This window comes from Anopheles aquasalis, chromosome 2 (genome assembly GCF_943734665.1).
Source record: "Anopheles aquasalis chromosome 2, idAnoAquaMG_Q_19, whole genome shotgun sequence".
Classification (NCBI taxonomy): domain Eukaryota; kingdom Metazoa; phylum Arthropoda; class Insecta; order Diptera; family Culicidae; genus Anopheles; species Anopheles aquasalis.
The window spans coordinates 20,745,001-20,757,500 of record NC_064877.1 but is presented as its reverse complement, the minus strand read 5'-3'; the positions used below and the strand labels follow the sequence as shown (position 1 = coordinate 20,757,500).

At 47.4% G+C, this 12,500-nt stretch overlaps 6 protein-coding genes and 1 non-coding gene across 7 annotated transcripts in view; 3 read left to right on the top strand and 4 right to left on the bottom strand.

Moving 5' to 3' along the window:
• LOC126570519 (uncharacterized) overlaps window positions 1-161 on the top strand; it is a 658-nt gene extending 497 nt beyond the window's left edge. Inside the window, exon 3 of the mRNA XM_050228321.1 lies at window positions 65-161. Within this exon, the coding sequence (XP_050084278.1) occupies window positions 65-161 (97 nt within the window). The remainder of the gene's footprint in view (window positions 1-64) is intronic.
• A 924-nt stretch (window positions 162-1,085) lies between these two features.
• LOC126572707 (uncharacterized) lies at window positions 1,086-1,812 on the top strand. The gene is made up of 3 exons (XM_050232236.1): window positions 1,086-1,163; window positions 1,249-1,607; window positions 1,677-1,812. Exons 1-3 carry the CDS (start codon window positions 1,086-1,088, stop codon window positions 1,810-1,812), a joined length of 573 nt encoding a protein of 190 aa, XP_050088193.1.
• Window positions 1,813-1,984: 172 nt separating this feature from the next.
• On the top strand, window positions 1,985-5,692 carry LOC126572706 (uncharacterized). The gene is made up of 8 exons (XM_050232235.1): window positions 1,985-2,125; window positions 2,190-2,315; window positions 2,389-2,543; window positions 2,609-2,719; window positions 2,784-2,901; window positions 3,318-4,045; window positions 4,659-5,402; window positions 5,482-5,692. The coding sequence occupies exons 1-8, from the start codon at window positions 1,985-1,987 to the stop codon at window positions 5,690-5,692; spliced, it is 2,334 nt and encodes a 777-aa protein (XP_050088192.1).
• A 284-nt stretch (window positions 5,693-5,976) lies between these two features.
• Window positions 5,977-6,776, bottom strand: LOC126572702 (uncharacterized). The gene is made up of 3 exons (XM_050232224.1): window positions 6,624-6,776; window positions 6,181-6,557; window positions 5,977-6,112 (listed from the first exon to the last, which is right to left on the bottom strand). The coding sequence occupies exons 1-3, from the start codon at window positions 6,774-6,776 to the stop codon at window positions 5,977-5,979; spliced, it is 666 nt and encodes a 221-aa protein (XP_050088181.1).
• Window positions 6,777-7,897: 1,121 nt separating this feature from the next.
• On the bottom strand, window positions 7,898-8,688 carry LOC126572676 (uncharacterized). The gene is made up of 3 exons (XM_050232183.1): window positions 8,575-8,688; window positions 8,116-8,510; window positions 7,898-8,045 (listed from the first exon to the last, which is right to left on the bottom strand). The coding sequence occupies exons 1-3, from the start codon at window positions 8,686-8,688 to the stop codon at window positions 7,898-7,900; spliced, it is 657 nt and encodes a 218-aa protein (XP_050088140.1).
• A 406-nt stretch (window positions 8,689-9,094) lies between these two features.
• Window positions 9,095-12,500, bottom strand: part of LOC126571003 (uncharacterized) — a 21,731-nt gene continuing 18,325 nt past the window's right edge. Inside the window, exons 3-5 of the mRNA XM_050229193.1 lie at window positions 10,808-12,500; window positions 10,593-10,741; window positions 9,095-10,069 (exon numbers count right to left, since the gene is read on the bottom strand). The exon at window positions 10,808-12,500 is cut by the window's right edge and continues 1,644 nt beyond it. Coding sequence (XP_050085150.1) covers window positions 9,659-10,069; window positions 10,593-10,741; window positions 10,808-12,500 — 2,253 coding nt within the window. The 3' untranslated portion in view covers window positions 9,095-9,658. The remainder of the gene's footprint in view (window positions 10,070-10,592; window positions 10,742-10,807) is intronic.
• Trnaa-agc (transfer RNA alanine (anticodon AGC)) lies at window positions 10,257-10,329 on the bottom strand. The gene has a single exon. It is a non-coding gene; the product is annotated as a tRNA-Ala (tRNA).

Below are 12,500 nucleotides of genomic sequence, written 5' to 3'. Positions count from 1 at the left end.
CCGCTAAGGTTGGTCTGGTGGAATAATAATCCCTCTGATACCTATTTCCTTTCGTACCTTTTAGTAATTGCTGTGAAAATGCCATTGCAGCGGAGATGATCACGCTGTTTGCTGGACAGAGCCCGCAAGTACAACGTGCCCTACTGTCCTTCCTGCAGTAAACTTATGTTGCTGCTGCAGTTAATATTTATATTACTGGACGATCTGCCTAAACTAAACAAGAGCATTGCGCTTTAATTACTATTTTCGTATTGCAGAGCATTGCAACATGTTGCAAACCATTTTTCTATTTATATTTTGCTTGAGCGCTATTTATACTTCTTTCTTCTATTATTTTTCATTTCATAAGAGAAGCAACTCTTTTAGAGTAACGCAAATGCGGGAGAATTTAGTACCATAGCAAAGCATTAGCGTTTACTTCAATTAATATTGAATGAAAATACCAGCAAGCTTTCGATAAAATCAAAAGTATAAGCTAGCGTGGGATGGCTGAATGAATTCCATTTTCTACGTTTCCCTTACAACGAAGGACTACAAGTCCATATAAGCGACAATGCTGTACCATCGAACATCTGATGCAGTTCCTTATCAAATTTATTTATTGTATTATCTTTTATGTAATTATTGTTACTACAAGATAGGCATTAAATAGGAAAATGTAACCTTTTGTATAGGAACTGAAAGCTCTCTACTTTGTAAAACAAATTGTACTACTTTTTCTGAAAATACAATCAATAAAATGCATATTAACAAAGTATTAGTACCTGTACCTGTTTGCTTCAATTGGGTGAACCTATGGGTGAGTAAATGTGGAACCGGGGTATGGGTGAGTAAATGTGCAACAATTAACACCTAGCTCTAACGGTACAATTGCAACTTGCACATGCACCGGTTGCTTCTGGATCCAGAACGTGGTTTAACGCGGCATTACACTTTAAGTTTAGTCGGAGAGTGGTACTTAACGGAGAAACATTGCCCCAACAAGGAGTTAAATAGTGTTCATTTGTAGCATAATGTGGCAACATCGTACTGTTGTAGGAATTATCATTGGAGCGGTGCTACTGGCGATGCATCACTCGTGCACCATGGGGACGGATATGAACGAGGTTCGAGAACGTGCAGAACGAGCCGCTCTAGTGTTTACCCGTGGTGGATCAATGGGGGTTAGGCTTTACAGGCTAAGCTAATTGTAAAAACGCGATCACCGTTATATATAAAAATGCAATTTTATTCATGAAAACCTTACAGTATCTGCTGGCCATCGCCATTCCGCTGCTAGTGCCGGGCCGTAACATCTATCTGTCGCACAACTTCGAGGCCAACTATGGAGTGCCAACGAACGAAACGCAGTACTTCCAGTGGTATCAGCGCTTTAAGGATAACAACTTCAATCTCACTGAAGCGATCGCCACTAGCCGCCACGAGCGCCGTCGGCGAAGTCTACATGGATTCAACAGAAGCTACTTCTATGGCCAACTGCTGGAGCGAATGGAGCTGTATGGGCTCAATGCGACAGGTTGTATACTGCGGATCATCTGTGAGATGCGTGAGACACGGGTCGAGGATCATAATGGAGTGTTTGGTGATGTGCTAGCAGTGATCTTAAGGTAAGCGTTTGGTGGAACTCTTTTCGAGTTTCGAGAGCATTTCCTTTTGTCTTCAATTTCTGCTCTCAGTCCCTCGTCGTCCATGGATGAAAACTTACCGGTGGTGTACTACGAGGCTGAATCGTCCGGTGCTAATGAAGGCTGTGACCGATACCGGGACTTTTGCGCCACTGACTTACTCGGATTGGTGTCGACCGTGTTGTAGCCATCTAATCTGCTTCATTCTTCTCGCTGCAGCTCGCTCTCTTGAAACAGTTAATTAAATTAGACTCTACTCTCTCGGCATCACGCGTGTTCGATTGTCTTTTATGATGAACTCCGAAATTCGTTTTCCGTTCGATCGATCTTAGTACGAGCAAAGGCTTCAACGTGACAAGATGGTAAACCATAATAGATTCCCAGAGGTGTTGGCACTTTTCCTAGTCATTCTAGTGACTTGCAACGGTGAAACGAAGCGGCATGATGTCGCTAAGAGTCGTCAGAAACGAATCGTGTCCACCCTTAACGCTGACATGGGAGTAAGCATTAGGATGGTTTAGTTAATGTTATTAGATCCGTGTATTAACTCCCTCCGTTCGCTAGATTCTTTTTGCGATCGCGCTACCGCTTGGCATACCGGATCGAAATATTTTTGTTTCGTACAACTTCGAGGCTAATTATAACAATCCTACCGATGCCAACACATTCACCGAAGGATTCGCCAATGTTGTGAGTGTGAAATGTTGCGGAGCTCCGGTGTGATACACATAATTTTACCTTAAGCTGTGTATTTCGTGTTCAGATCAAAGGTTATGTGGAACCCTTAACGGCCCCTTCGAGTCCAGTAGCGCCGCTTGGTATTAGAAGAAGAAGCGTCTCTAAAAGTCAGAGAACGGCCTATCGGCCTCAAATTACACGAAAAAACATCTACAAGATGCTGCTAAAACACCTTCAGAGGTAAGCATGGTTTCAAGGAGACACATGATGGGTTGTGATAGCTACTAATTTGTTGTTTCTCGTAGTCAACATTTCAACGGGAAGGCATGCCTGCAAAGGATCATCTGTGAAGCTGCACTCCATCCGTTCGATGAACCGAACGGTTTGGTTGGTGATTTCATACAGATAATATTGAGGTTAGAGCAGGTGGTCCAAGAACCAAAGTTCAGCATAATATTAAAAGCATTCTCATCCATCTAGCCCATCGAATTCAAGAGAGGAGAATATACCCAAGGAGTATCTGATCGCGGAAGTGATGGGAAGCAATGGATCCTGTACTCAGTATCATAGCGGATGCCCAAAGGATCCGTTGAGCTATGTTAGCTTTCTGAAATAAAGTTAATTCGTGAAAAGTTGATGCTCTGCTATAAATAAAAAACAATGATCTATAATAAAACATGAAATAAAAACAATCATAGCTCTTCAAGTTGTCAAGTCGTTTGACTCTGTACGGAACAAGATTTTTGATGAAGGCATTAATTAACGTCTCCTAGACACATATGCTTCTCTTTCGGTTGCTTTCATTCTGAACATCCAGATCGCACGTTAGTTGCTGATCAGAAAAAAAAACAGGGCACCAAAAAATTAGGACAAGAGCTGCACCGATAAGACCGGGAGTGAAAGCTGTTCAAAATCATCTACCATGCAGTGTTTAATTAGAACAATTTCACCGTTCAGTCCAGACCAGGAAGGAATGCCTGTTCCCCGATTGGATTCATTTCAATCAATCTTCAGTCAGAAGTGATCTTCCCACGAGACGCCATGTCACTATCGATCTGCGTGGCAACAGTGTTCCTCCTGCTGGTAGTGTTTCCGTTGGAAGCCACACGAAATGCCTCCGATGCGGTGGAAGAAGGTCGAATCCTGCTCGCGGGTAAACCGGTACTGGTGTATCCTCCCTCGAACCCGACCCGTCATCAGCTGATCGCGGGTATTGGTGTTCCGATACAGGAAATACCGCACTCGGTCGTGTTCGGTTGGGTTTTGAAGGCAGAGTACTTTCTACCCTCTAATCGCAGTGACTACGAACCAGTCAATCTGGAGGGCTGGAATAATAGCCGGCGAGCGTTTCCGGAACCACGGTCACGCCGTGCGGTAGAACGGTACGAAGTGGATAATGTGTCGATCCGTGTGGAACCGCTGCTACAATCGGAAGCTGCCAAGCAACAGGACGACGGATTCGGTGATGATGAGCTACTGATGGGTGATGATGATGAACATGTAGAGAAGGATGAAAGTGATGCAATCGATGGTAAAGCGACTGAAGGCCATGAGGACACACCGGAAGCGGGATACAGTGCCGAGCACAGTAGATGGTCGGTGTACCGTGCCATTGAAATGTTAAGTGAAGGTTACGGCTATGGGGGAAGGCCCTGTATGCTGCGAACCATCTGTGAGGCTGCAGAGGCTCAATTTACGCACACTGGCGGTGTGTTTGCTGAGCTGCTGCATGTTATGTTGAGGTGAGTAAACGATCGGTGCCGTTACATCAAATAATTGTTGTTTTAAAACCATTCCATCCACAACTCCTTTCCAGTCCCTCGTCTACCAATGAACCAACGGCAGATCATCGCGACAACGAATATTTTCGAGCTGAACAATTGGGTCGCTCTGGTGCTCCGTGTGCTACCATCTTCCGGGAGTGCTCCACATCTCTGCTGGACATGTTCTCGGGCATACACGATTATCCATTCCAAACGGGTGCGTCATCGTTCGGTGTACCGCAGCCCAGTTCCGTCCAACCAGTGATGCGACGTTAGGATGGAATGGATTCTAGGTCAATATCCGCAGAACTTTCACTTCGCTCTTCTATCTCACACCTTGTTAGTGGTAAAGCATCAGTTATAGAGCAATAAAAACGTATAAATAGTAAACTAGCTCTGTCTGCCTGGCGGTGTTCGAGCATCCTCGTTACGGGGTTGATAATGAGGTCGTTTCCCCCTTTTACCTATTTACGGGGTTTCCAGCTCGCTAGAAAGAAGGTGATAACCGAGCTTGACATGTACATGTTATTGTACAGCCAGGTACAGAGGTTGCACTGCTATCGATGTCTGTTGCTTCATTTCATTTTAACAGCGCCGGGTGCGAGGGCCGGGTCGAGTTTAGTGTTCGAACAGAACGGAAAGGTGCCGGGATGTCGGTTAAGTTTTCGTGCCGAGTGTTTGGGCTGCTGTTGGTCAGCATCGCGCTGTTGCCAGCCACACGATCCGACTTCATACCGTGGCTAATCGTTCCGGAAACGGCCCCTACCCGTCATCAGCTGATTAGTGGCATCGGTATACCGGTCGGAACACCGGAATCCATCACCAGCGGATGGGTCCTTAAGGCCCAATACTTCCTGCCGACCAAGGTGGACGATCTGAAGCCCGAATTGTGGGAAAACTGGAACGATAGCCGGCGTGCGCTGACGAAGAGGGACCTGGCGTTTCCTGTTACCCAGCTGCCCAACCTAGCACCGCACCATGAACATTACGATGCGGATAACGTTGTGGTACGGGAGGAGAAGCTTCCCGATAAGCTCGCTGGTGAGGGCGAAGAGTTTGACGATGGTGACGATGCTTACTGGATCGACGAGGAAGATGAGCAGCTGCGAAAGAACTCAGCATCGATACCAGTGCCAAACGAACTCGATCCGAAGCAGCTAGAAGGATATAGTGCAGAGCAGTCACGCTGGACCTCGTACAAGGCGATGGAGAAATTAAGCGAAAACTATGGACTTGCTGGCCGTCCGTGTGTCCTGCGCAGTGTCTGTGAAGCTGCCGCGGCACAGTTCACGCACACCGGGGGCATATTTGCCGAGCTGCTGCACATCGTCTTCACGTGAGTCGCCGAGGACTTTTGGCGTGCCATCTGAAATGGTGAACGTTTTATGCTGATTCTTCCACTTCTTCTTGCCCAGGCCATCCAGTACTAGCGAGCCAGTGTCGGAGCACCGTGATAATGAGTACTTTCGGGCGGAACAACTTGGCCGTTCCGGGGCACCCTGCGAGCGACTGTTTCCAGAGTGTGTCCATTCGCTGCTAGACATCTTCTCGGGCGTGCACGATCCGGTCACGAACAGCATGCGACTCCTGCACGATGAGGTTAAGGCATATCTTATGAGAAAGTGAGGCAGCAGCGAGGAGCTTTTGAACGGTGACAATTTGGTGAACTTATTGCTAAATTCCTAGTCATATTGCGGGTATAGTTTTTTATTAAAGTTTACTGATAACATAATATAATTTTTGTGTGCATTTGCACCAATATTTCATTCTCAAACAATCATGCTATTACTGTTGACACATTTCTTATTGGTTGCCTTTTTAAAATTTGTTAGTTTAATAAAATAAAAACAGGTTAATTTAATAAAATAATTGTTCAATTAGTATTTATTACTTCATTCACATCACCAAAATTACAAGAATCTACTGATCGCGTCTAGAGGATCCTTTGGACAATACTTTCGGTACTTGTGACAATTGTGCTGTGCTCCTTGCTCTTCCGCATGGTAGAACTCTCCAGGAAGCTTCTCATATCGTGTGCTCGATGGCCTGTAAATGAGATACGAACAGGTCAGTATGCCGTCAAATAATCTTTTTTGAGTAATCTGAAAGCATACGTGAACAGTAGCTGCATAATATCACCAATGACGCCGTTGCCCTCGTGCACTGGCCAGCTCGCTAGCTCACAGATCATGCGCAGGATGCACTTCTTGCCATCAAATCCGTACCGAGTTAGGTTCAGCTCGATCATACGGTACAGCTTCTTTCGCGTAAATCTGGATGAAGTAGAGGGTTGCGCGTGTTGCCCATCTCGCCGCACCTTATTTCTGGCCTCCCCTTCGGTAGGCTGAATCTGATCGTTGTCACCTTTCTTCAGAATGCCTTGTGTGTAATCCGTACTCTCGATTGGCATGCCGTAGTTGGCCTCAAAGTTGTAGGCCATAAATATGTTACGTCCCGTAATGAGCAGTGGCACCGAGAGTGCAAACAAGATCTAACGATGAAGAGAAATGCAATTTAGAATGAATTTACGAGTACTTAAAGAAAAACCAGCACATACCCCGGTGGCACTGTTGTAGGTGTACACAAGGGATCGCTTGTGACGATCGGCACTATCTTCTGCCTGCTGTAGCTCGGTGGAAATTCCATGACTAACGCCCAGCGCTATCGATAGTAGCAAGAATCGGAAGATCCAAACACTCTGTGAAGCCATATCGAACAGCAGAACTACGCACGTACGCGTTTTCAGTAGACTTCAGCAGACTGACTGTAATCGGCACGCAGGCCCTGCTCGTTACCTCGTTACCGGTACATTCCGTGATCCGTTCCCTCAGTGCATACCACTTGAGGACCCCACTAGTACCGCACGAATTCTAATGTGATTCGATCGAAAATTAGCGCCTCATACAATTCCCAACTACATCGGTTGATGGTGGGGTCCCTAGGGAGAGAGTTGATAATTTTGCCACTTTTCCCGGTGAACCAAATCGTTGACCAACTTTTGGAAGTACTGTGCGTCCCTGCGTTGACCGATTTCCCTCTGGGTGATAGAACAGCATGTTCCACTTCTTGGGAGGAGAAATTCTAGGGCTCTTGAATCCATTGAAGCTAGCTGTAGTGTCCGCGTTGTGATATCGGGTATCTCCAGATGCTTAATGATGACTGATCGTGGGAGGAGATCTACATCTATGTTAAAAGCCCCTCATTGCGACCACCTGTTCGCTGTTTACTCGATCTCCCAAGAAGTGCTAATTGGCTTTGCTTTTTAACAATAATCCATGTAAACATTACTGTTACAGCAAGTAGTTCGTTCATATTTATAAAACTAAATACTGAGAGTAATACGTTGGATACTTAAGTTGAACTAAGTAAATTGGTTTCATCAGCTTGAAGGTTGCAATACGGGGACGGGCATCTTTTCAGATGAGGTTGTGGTATGAACGCAGTCGCGTGTCGTACAGATCATCAAAGTATGTCCCTTTATGCTAAGCAGGCTGGACTAAACTCAGTCTGTTTTTCGGGGTAACATACTAACCTATCGAGCTTCTATATTTATGAAAGTGATGCTCTTTCAGGAGCATTCTTAATTAATTAAAATTCGAATGAAGCTTCGCATCAATAACGTATCAATCATACAACCGCTTCGTATCAATCATCGTATTATTAGGTAATGTTTATTTTTATTTTTTAGATCACAAATCGTTAAGGATTCACGTTTATTCTACTCTTTCGCTTCGTTTTTTCGGTGATCAAATATCCAATATCATAAATATAATGGCCCTGAGTTACGATAATGTAATAAGAGAATGTTTTGTTGAATGTTTTTTGGTGCCATCACTGACCACCCAGCACAATGCTCACTAAATCCATTGGATTGCTCGGACAGTGTGCCTGGTATTTGGTGCAGTTTCTATGCTCCAGTCCTAACCGTTCGGCGCGCTCGAATTCACCAGGCAACTGCTCATGCTTCGACAATGATGGCCTAATCGGAAACAACGAAGTCAATCAATCGTGCACTGTTGCGAACAGCTGTTCGCGGGCAACAAACTTACGTGAATAGTAGCTGCAACAGATCCCCGAACACACCGTTCTCATGGTGCATCGGATCCTGGGCCAGATCGCAAATCATTCGCAGAATGCACCGTTTGCCAGCGTACCCAAATCGCTCCAGGTTCAGTTCAATCATGCGGTACACCTTTTTCCTCGTTATACTTGACCGTTTCTGAGGTACCAACGGTTGTATCGTGCGCTGGCCCGGTAGATTGTGGTCTGCGGAACGCAACTGTCTTGCTGTTGGCTCTTGGATCTGTTCGTTGTCACCCTTCTTCAGAATGCCCTGCGTAAAGTCCGTCGAGTCGGTTGGCATGTTGTAGTTCGCCTCGAAGTTGTACGAAAAGAAGATGTTTCTTCCGGTGACTTGTAGCGGAATGGAAATGGCTATCAGGATCTGTAAGGAGGACGGACACGGTTGGACACGGTTCGGCTTTGCTGCAGGACGATTTCATACTTACCCCCGAGCAACTGTTGAATGTGTACGCGAGCGTTCGTTTCGAGCGATCATGAGCGTCCGATGGCACCGCTACGATGCTGCTGGTGTCATTGATTGCACTAAATCCGTGAACCATCTGTGCTGTGGCTGTGATGCAACAATACAGCAGCGTCAGACCACCAACCAGCGGTCGATTATGATCCGGCAAGACCTTCATCGTCGACGTCCTTCATACTATTGCTGGCGATGGGAGCGATGTTTTCGCACTGGGGGCCAGCGCCGAGAACGTGTGCTGGGTCAATGCACTGGATACGGACATCTGGTGCCAGATAGTATTCAGTTCATATTTACTGAAGCCGTGGTGTACGTATGCAGTGCTATTGTGCATTAATTTTCACCTGACGTCAAACGGTACGGCCTCATTTACTGGACCACGGATCATCCGTTGGCAGCAGGCGGTTCCGTTTGCTTCGATGTTGCTTCGATGACCATACGGTGATCGGATGCGTCATGTGCCCGTAACCGCGAGTAAACATGGTAAGTACAGAAGCAAAATAATTTATTTCATTCTCTTCAGCACCAGTACCACGCCGAGACCGGTAGTGAGTCGTTGGTCAAGGCGCGCTCCTGCACTGCAACACCGTGGAGAGTATGCACACGGCTGTCTATGTTAAATATGCGCACGCTACATTTCTACGGTAAATAGCATCACCTCAATACGCTCTTACTTCACTAGAGTTAAACGAGCTTAATCCAAAGATAATATAAACGAATATATGCTGGTTCGTTTTGGTATTGGAATGCAGTTCACAGAAGAAGGCAATGTCACGCCAGACGGGTTCTTAATGCCGCTGGATAAATATCGGTCATGTTGGTGTATGTGTTCCAAATCACTACGGACGCGTAAAAAACCAAAAAAATATTATATAAAAAAAACATTTTCTTAGAAAAATAAAAGCTTAATCCACTCTTCGTCAATCTACGCAATCCGCCAGCAAATGGGCGCGAACCGCGCGTTTAGCACAGTGACCGTTTAGGTAATACTTGGTATTGGAAGTCTTACGAGGTGTGTCTTTCATATCGAATGCGGTAACAGTAGCGCTTATCTATCGTTGGTGTGATGTCGGTGCTTTATCCACTGTTGCTTGTTGGTTGTTGAGCGCCACAGGAGCTACACAATCGATTGGCGAGGCTAGCACGGCGTAATCCGTCTTTAGACTTTCCGAGTTGAGTTGAGTACACTTTTCGAGAAACTTTGCCTCATCGTCAGTACAATCAGTGCTGCAAGCATTTATCGGTGCCAGCATTTGATCCGGCAGCGGATGTCCTTCCAGGTGCTCTAGCTCTTCTTCCAGCTCCTCCTCCTCCTCTTCGGCGTGATAGATTTCCGTTGAGTAGATGTCATATGCGTCCAGATATTGTCCCTCATCGAGCGGCTCCACCAGCTCCATGTTGGCGCCCATGTGGCTCAATCCCTGGCAAAAGTCGTCATCGATGTACAGATCCTCGGTTGATTTCTTGAAATTTGATGCAAAAGAATAGCATGTCTTATTATTCCAGATCTTTAAAGCGTTCTTCTTATGTAAGGCATGTTATGTTTATTGATAGCATCTATTATTGATAGTTCCCAAATCGAAGTGGGATAATATCCATTTTTGTAAAATAGTGGAATCGAGAGAATACTCTCTCTCTCTCTCTATCCTCTGGAGATGCGGGGTATCGATCCCCGTACCTCTCACATGCTAAGCGAGCGCTCTACCATCTGAGCTACATCCCCTTGATGAAAGGCACTAGAGCGTGATTTAAAAAAAATCAATCTGCTGACCCACTTTCGATCCGCTAGTGTCAGCGACTACCGTTGCATTAAAAGGCGCGCCCCACCCAACGCAGCAGCACACGCGGGGCGCGATTCGATCGTCAGCATAAAATGTGCCCCACCTAGCTAGCCATTCACCGGATACCGAAGCGAGTGAACCAACAACCACGCGACTAAACACCATCACCATGAACCAGTTGCATTCACCAGTCATTTCGTCTTACCTGGATAGTTCCTATCGATTGGAGTCGGCTGGCCAAAGCACTGGCAGACGTTGGTGTTAGCGGTGGCTCAAACATGGAGGCAAAGCTCTCCTTGGGGAAGTTGATCTCGCCGAAAGCAGCCGTCATTCCGATACGGCTTCCGGTGGGAACTGCGAATAGGAAGGCAACCAGTCAGCAGGACATCGCCAGAAAATTAAAGAGAGAATTGATCATACCATTGAATCCTTCAACCGGTACCATCGAGTTACCGCAATTGCAGCAAATGAATCGCTCCATTGAGCGCCCACCACCACCACCGGCACCAACTGGGGCCACTGTTTGACCAACGGGAGTCACCGAACGGCTAGAATCCGTTGTGGCACCACCGTTTGCCATCGGTTTCGTGCCATCGACCGTATCCTGTGGTACAAGACGGAGCTTCGAGAACGCTCGCAGCAACTCATTCCCACAGGAATGCCGCACGCTCCCAACACAAGCACCAGCAGCACCAGCGCCCTTCAGGGAACCGGTCGGTGTGATACAACCGGAGGAAGGAAGCTCCAGATCGTCCAGGTTGGCCGAGTTCGGGCGTGATGAAGCCGGGCTAATGTCCGAGGCACGGCGCGATATCTTTCTCATGTTCACCGTCACGCGGGTTGTAAGCTTCTTCTTCCGGGCGCTGCCAGTTGGTGGTACGGTGGTTGACGTCGTTGTTGTCGCACCACCGACAGAAGCACCAGCACCAGTACTGACATCGGTGAACTGGACACCGTGATCCGTACTCGAGACGATACTTTCCTGGTACACTGTGCGCTGGTGAATCGTGGCAACACTGTTGGCGGCCGTATTGATTGCATTTTGGCGCCGAAGGTACAGCTGTGAGTTGGGCGCAAATGTTGCCACTGGTGCAGTTGTTGCTATCGGTGTCGGTTTACTCGGCACCTGGGAGATCATCCGGGGTTGCCGGGCTGGCTCTGGTTGTGGTGGATCAGGTACAGGTTGCTCAGGCGAAGGAGTAGCAACCACCTTCTGTTCCTCCTTATGCTCCGGTTGATTACAGGCGAGCAACATATTGAGACGCGTTACAATCTGCGGTTGCTCAGAGGATTCGCTTTCGACCGGTGGCGGTGCTGACTGTGGGACCGGAGGTGGCAGCGTGTCATCCTTTAGACCCGCTGCCTCGGCGTCGAGCGTCTTTTCTAGCTCGAGTACCTTGGTCGGTACGAGAAGGTGCTCTGCGACAACCAGTGAACCATCCGGTACTAGCAGCTGTCTCCGGGAGTATCCTTCATCCGCCTTTTGCCCATGCTCCACTGCCTTTCGAATCGGGCTATAATCAAAGCCATGGTTCTCGAACGTTGTCTCAATCTTTTTGATCGCATCACGCACCGAAGTCAAATGTGCGGTAATGATGCTGAGCGAATCATCCAATGGAGCACCGTCCTTGGTGTCAGTGGCATCTTCGTGCTCATTCTTGCTTTGCTCTTCACCCCGCGGTGGCACCACCATATCGGCCATCGGCAGTTGGCTTCGTTCGCAAATCGTTTTCTCCTTGCGCCAGAGCCGCTTCTCAAACATTCCATTCGCGGCCGGTGAATCGGCCCTCGGTACCGATTGGTGACGCTTCCTCACCGTCACCGAGGTCGTCCAAGGGTCCGGCGATTTGATAATGTTCACGCTGATGTTAATGCGCTTCGGTTTGATGTCCTGCAGGGAGGTCGAACAGTTCAAGTTAGTGGACGTCAGGAACGATCCACTGCGCGTCGCTAGGCCAGCGTTAAAGAACGACTTGCTACGACAATCCTCCGGTGTTATCGCCATCGTTTCGTCAGTCATCTTGAGCTTCTGGTCCGACAGCCAGGCGTGCTTTCGGATTTTGTTCTTCCGTGCGATCGGTGTATCGGGCAGCGTAAAGTCACCGATGGTAAA